The sequence below is a fragment of the Cotesia glomerata genome, linkage group LG8 (genome assembly GCF_020080835.1).
Source record: "Cotesia glomerata isolate CgM1 linkage group LG8, MPM_Cglom_v2.3, whole genome shotgun sequence".
Lineage (NCBI taxonomy): Eukaryota > Metazoa > Arthropoda > Insecta > Hymenoptera > Braconidae > Cotesia > Cotesia glomerata.
In genome coordinates, this window is record NC_058165.1 from 6,393,214 (window position 1) to 6,399,972 (window position 6,759).

The following is a 6,759-nucleotide window of genomic DNA, read 5'->3' on the forward strand; positions in this document are numbered from 1 at the left end:
TTAAAAAGCAATTTGGGTTTTTATTTTCAGATGATCCGTTTTTGAGTTATCGAACCAACCATGGAGGGGGAAATTTTTTCTAGAGCTCTACGAGATTGTTAATAACTTTGTAATAATTAAATATTTTTTAATAAAAATTTAGGGTAATAATCTTTAATGTACTCTTAATAAAATAAAAAAAATCCGATCCCCAAATTTCTTTATTTTCCCTGTCAAAAAAATTTCCGAAAATCACCTTTTTTTTCGATGGTCACAGTGGTGTTCCCCCTTAAAGGCAAAAAAGTTATCAAAATCTTAATTTCTTCCTTTCATGATATTTTTTATCATAAATGCGCCGTAAAAACAAGCAGAATCAAAAAAAAAAAAAACGTTAATTTTTCACCTAGTTATGGCCCAAAATGAGGTTGATCCTACTTGTAAATAATAACCTAAAAAATTTTATTTGTATTGAATAAATAGTAATTTGCGTACGTGTAAATGATGCTGAGATTAATTGATAGTCTTACGTAGAATAATTACCGATAAACATGTATAATTAACTAGGAAACTGTTTTTGTAAAAAAAAAATAAACAAGCTAATGAAAATGAAATATTTTAATTAATCTTAAAAAATAAAATATACACATTATAATCAATTTTAATGAACCTTTTTCTTTTTTTTAAAACTCTTATCAATTTTCTCCTTAATCTTCTTAACATCAACATCATCAGCCTTGCGTTTTTTCTGAGTAACCTCCTCAGAGGGTGGTACAAATGCCTGCTCTCTCCTTTCCTGCCTCTTCTTCTCGGCTTCCTGGTGCTTCTCATCTATCTCTTTCTTCTTTTGCGCGCGTTTCTGCTCCTTGGACAAGAAGAACTCTCCGCTGGCCAGTTCCTTGTCGCGTTTGCTCTCAGGCTGCGGAGGCGGGAACGGAGTGTATTCTTTCTTGACATTCTTGTTCTTGGGCTTCTTCCTCTTGGCGATATTCTTGTTCTTGAACTTAGGCAAGAATCGGTCCCAGTTTTCGTTCTTCAGCTTGGGATCTTTCGCCAACTCCCGTTTGATCATCAGCGCCTTGATGTTGTAAATCGGATGGATATTCTTCATGGTATCTTCGACAATTTTCCTGACCTGCTGGAGTCCCTTGTAGGGTCCGACTGCGGACACAGTCTGACCTTGGACTAAAACGTAGCAGTTGGTCAGCAATTCAATAGACTTCAGCGTCGCACCGTTCGGTCCGATCAACCTCTGCCGTCTTTTGATAAATTTTTCTTTGTTGTGAACCAAGCTGCTGATTTTAATTATGTCCGCGTCGACGTCATCCTGCAAAACGCGGACCGCCTGCTCAAATGGAACCGAACGGGAGAGTAATTTTATAAAATGCTTGGCTTTTATTATTACATAAGGGTCCCAAGTCTTCCTGGTAGTCTTCACGCACATGCTGCCTTCTAATAAATCCAACTCCGGCTTAATTCCGTACTTTTCGAGAGCTTTTTGCACCAAGGGCCAGCATTCTTTTAGATAATGCTCACGATACTTGGGAAACAGTGTTGCGAATGAACTCTCCTCTAGCAGACGGTTTGGATTGTCTTCAGGTTTAAATTCAGGAATTTTTAATGACCATGCATTGTCCACTGGTCCGCTCACTTTTGGATTCTCAGATTCTGATTCTGAATCATTTTCGGCTTCGTTTAATTTTGATCTTTTTTTCATTTTTTTTGATGATTGTTAGTAGACTGCAAAAAAAAATTTTGTTATATTTTTATAGTTACGTGGTAAACGAATAATGTAGAAATTATGTTTTAGAGTGTAATAAAATGTTTTGAAAAAAAAAACTGGGAAAATTGTAGTTTAAAATTATAATTTTAAAAAAATTCTGTAAGAATTAGATTTAAAAAAATATAAAATTACATTAGAAACTTTAGAAATAATAATAATAATCATTATTGTTGTAATCATCATTGTAGTTGTTGACAAAGTTTTAATTAATAATTGACATTTGGTATTTGTTTTATTATTTATTAATTAAATATTTATTAATTAAAACATGAATAAATTAATTTTTGGATATTATGGGAATTAGTTCAGGTTGTTAGTCTGCCTTGATTCATTTAACATAATTTTAACAATTAATGTTTAATAATTGAAGTATGTGTTTTTGATGTATTCTTAGATTTAGTCATAAATTTAATTTTTGAGTTGAGTTTATACTGTCCAAGTTATACAAAGTTATGATAATATTTTGTAATGTAATTATAAGAATATTTATACAATATATTTTTCTAAAGACTAGTTTTTATAATACTATAAATCTGAATTTTGTTGGCTATCCAGTCTATTCGTGCAATAGACTGGATAGCCAACAAAATTCAGATTTATAGTATAAAAATATTATTGTAAAGTATTTTGTATTTAATTGTTCTAGCACCTGAGGAAGTCGGGAAACCGACGAAACGTTGTGAAAATTTAAATAAACATCGAATAAATATTTCCATCAAACTGTGAATTGTTATTTTATTGATTAATTATGGATATGAACAACAAGACAATAATCATTATGTAGCAAATTGCAATCTTTCTTTTATTACAATAATTATAAAATACAATAATCAAATTGAAATTTTCCTAAACACAATGTATTTGTTTTTTTAACAATAATAATCATTATTTAGCAAATTGCTATCTTTCTTTCATTCAAATAATATTATTAAAAATCAACTACATTAGTATTAAATATGTAAAAAAACAGGGTAGATTGAAATCATTTAAAATCTATACTAGATTGATGTTGGTTAAAAATAAAGAGAATAAGATTTAAATTTGCTAAACAAAAATTTTTATACATATGAGATAAAAAAAAACCAGACCTACTATTGAACCTCGAAAATTTTCTCTTAATGATAAATTAGCTTTTATACGATTATGTTGCAGAACAAGTAAAAAAAAAAAAAGACGACGAAACGCTTAATATGAAATTTATGTAAATAATGAATGATATTAATTCACGTCCTTCTTCCTAAGAATTTAATAATATTATAATTTTTCAAGAACATTAAATTTAAAATACCAGTCTTAGGTATGAGAAATCAAACTCCAATGTACATACCTATTGCTAAATCTAACTTATCTCAGGCAGCGCCAATATATCGCATCTCTAATACAGTGAATCGCTTTTATCAATGGGAACCTGCACTTGATATGTTGAATTGTCCTAATGGCTATGTAACTGCGTTACTTGGCAAACTAGCAACTAAGTGGCGTTAAAGATGTGCAATTATGAATTAATAATTAATAAGTAATTTTTAATAGGTAATAATTAATAAGTAATAAGCAATAATTACTCAGCAATTTTTATGAGTATAAATGAATGAAATCACTATGCTAGCTATAAGTCATCTTGTTATACATCAAAAATTTATTTTTCTTATGTACTAACGATTGTATTATTAACCCTGTTAATGGCCTAGGCTGTTGGGTTTGTTTATTGAAATAAAATAAAAATAAAATAAAATAAAACATGAACCTATAAATTGTAAAAATCAATATTTTAAATTGAATTTATAAAAATGTTATTTCAAACTGTAATTTTTTATATTTTTTGAACGTATAAAAACTATTTTTAAAAATCTCACTAGTAAAAATTGTTAAAAACATGTAGCACAGATGAATATTTAAATTTTGAACGAAATATTGGGACGCTTTTTGACCGAGTAATTATTGAATAAAAAATCATAAAACTTGGCAGGAGTACGTAAATAATAGTCCTTCGTAAATTAATTCTTTTATTTTTAAATTTAATCATTGAAAAAAAGTAATAAAATGATAAATAAATAAGTAGTGTTCGCACGTGAAACTGCCTTATCTCAGGACCCATCACATCTTCAAGTAAATAAACTTACTATAAAGAAGTTACTAAAAAACATACAACCAATATAATCGTTGAGATTGATTTCATTTTTCGGTTTTTTTTTATTTTAGTTTAGATTACTTATAAAACAGAATTATTAAATTGCAACTAGGTAAGGATAGAAAACTAATTATCAACAAAGAAATTAATTTACTATATTTATTATCATGTAAGCCGCAAGAGAATGCCAAAAGTAAATTATCTAGTTTAATTGTTTTAAGCAGTGTTTAGAGTATTTTCAGTTAGTCTGATAACTTTCTTCAGTGCATTTTACATGTGTTTCAAATAAACATATCGATATATTCAATTGTCATTTGTTGCCACTAGTAAAGAATGAATTACTGACATCTAACTGTACGACATATTCTTGAAGACAGAGATATTAATTTTTTTAATAAATTTTCACATGTTTAATTTAAATCGTAAAAATTGAATTTAATTGATCTTTTAATTTAAACATTTTTGTTAACTTAATTAGAATACTAAAGCTAGTCGACGTTTTTAATTTTTTTTCTTTCATTTATTAAATTAGAACTACAAAATATTTTTTTTTAATTTACATATAGTTTTTCAAGTTTTTTTTACTAATGAAAATTGAATTAGCAGATATTTAATAATTTTAAGAATTTTTGTAACAAATAAATTATGGCAAAAAAAAATTTTTTTTTTAAATTGACATAGAAATTTTAAAAAATTAAAAATGCAATGTTTTAAAAATAATTTTTTTGTTAAATAAAATTAACCCTTCAGTACCCTCGCTATAAGAATTTTACTCACGCAACAACATTCTACTTATAGGATGTCGCTGCAGTGCAAGCGAGACACTAAAAAGAACGTGGGTACTGAAGGGTTAAGAAATGATCAAGTGACTGCTAACTTAAGGAGGTCCTTTCGCCGCCAATGTAAAATAAAAAATATTAGATTATGAGTAAATTTAATTTTTTTCTAATAGTTAAGGTCCTTATTTATCTTATAGTGAGGTTTAAATTATACTTTACCGGACAAATTTTTGAAAAAATAAAATTTTTAAATGTTAGTATTTGTTCAGAGTCTTACGAGAAAATCAGACGTTTGCAGTATTTCTCGAATTATACTATCAGTCATGGATTAGATGAAGTAAAAAAAAACTAAAAATCAGATTTTCGAAATATTTAGGTTTCTTTTTTTGCAATAAAATATATCAGTTACCGAGATATTTATTGAGAAATTAATATTTAAAAATCACAAAAAATTCTCAAGTTACCTACAATAAAATGGAGTCAAAAGATTTGGCAACGTTGCGTAGCGCGCGAGCTTCAGACCATTCAATAAATTCAAACTAAACTTTAACGCGCTTATGTTTTTCATGCATACTTATTGGTTAATTTATTGTTAACAAATTTTCATAATTCATAATTGAAAAATAAAACAATAATTAAAAAATACTAGCATTCCTGCCATGAGACGTTAAAATGTTATGGTTTTGTGACTAAACATTTTTAATTAATTTATTTATTTACACTGACTGCAAAAAGTTAAACACGGTTAAGGTTATATTGTGCAAATAAAAATGTAAACAACCGAAATAAAGCGTTGCCAAATCACGGACAGGTTACTAACAGCTGATTTACAACAGTCAAATTAATTTTTGTATTTAACTATTTTTTTTTAATTTTCAAAATTTCAACGATTAATGCCTCATATACTATTTATTTTTTAATTTTAGGAATTTTTATGGGTTTTGTATTTTAATTTATTGAAAATTTACTACTACAGTTGTTATGACTCAACTGGAGCGAAAGAACTTCCTTAAATGTCATGAATTTCGTTTTATTTTATTGTAACAATTTTTTCAATAAAAAAATTTGTCGCTATCAACTAACTGAATTTTATTTTTTTAATAAATTCTTTTTTGGATAATTTTTGTTTTTAAAAAAATGATTTTGTTTTTTATAAAAAACTAATTTTTTAACTTGAAAATCAAAAATAACCTCAAATGAGCGCAGTCAGTATGTATTGAGACAATTACTAATTAAATATGTAGAAAAAAAACTTTCTAATAATGACTTTTTACTCAGAATGACAATTAAAACTTTCTGACTTACTTGTTTTAGATAGATAACTTATTTGCTTTAATTTATTAATTATTATACTTTTTCACGGGAGTATTCTAACAACAATCACACGTGTTGGTATTTGTATTCAATTTTTTTACACGAATTAAAGTTGTGTGGTACGTAGAAGATGTAGATGGCAGGTCTGTACAGCCCATCGAAACACATGCGCAGTGAAGTTTTGTTTCGCTTGCAACTGCGCAGGCGCCGAAATTTGAAAAATCAATTTTATTTTTTAGAACGGTGAATGAAGTAAAATGATAAAAGTAAGATTTTAATAAAAATAATAATAATAATAAAACGGTTGCGATAAATTAGTCATGTAAAAAATTTTGTAATACCGAAAAATATAATTTTGGATTTAGAAAATGCCGAAATTAAATTAATAGAAATTTTCCAACTCATAAAGTGTCATTAAGTAGATAAATATTACAAAGAAAGAAAATAAATACTATTCGCAAATAATTTGAAAGAACTTAATATTAAATTGTAATAAAATTCTTTTCTTATACCAATAATAAGAAAATGACATTGTGTCTTGTAAACTAATAATATTTTTAAAGATTCAAGCTCATCTCGATCAACAGCCGCGGCAGAGTCTCCACTTAAGGTAGTTGTAGCGTGATAGGCATTTCAACAGAAAATTATAAAATTTTTTTTATCGAAAGATAAATATATTAATAATTCACTACCAAAATTTCCGATCAATTGACTGCACCGTTTTTAAATAATTAATTTTCGAAATTGCATCTTTTACACGTAGAGGTATAGAGAGATGG

At 27.3% G+C, this 6,759-nt stretch overlaps 1 protein-coding gene across 1 annotated transcript; it reads right to left on the minus strand.

The window, feature by feature from the left end:
- Positions 1–385: 385 nt before the first annotated feature.
- Positions 386–6,092, minus strand: LOC123271042 (KRR1 small subunit processome component homolog). Its single transcript, XM_044737277.1, has 2 exons — positions 5,972–6,092; positions 386–1,716 (listed from the first exon to the last, which is right to left on the minus strand). Exon 2 carries the CDS (start codon positions 1,691–1,693, stop codon positions 638–640), a length of 1,056 nt encoding a protein of 351 aa, XP_044593212.1. The 5' UTR covers positions 1,694–1,716; positions 5,972–6,092; the 3' UTR covers positions 386–637.
- Positions 6,093–6,759: the final 667 nt, after the last annotated feature.

What these genes read in the sequence shown, in the direction of transcription:
- LOC123271042 (XM_044737277.1), bottom strand. Translation starts at nt 1,693, where the DNA reads ATGAAAAAAAGATCAAAATTAAACGAAGCCGAAAATGATTCAGAATCA.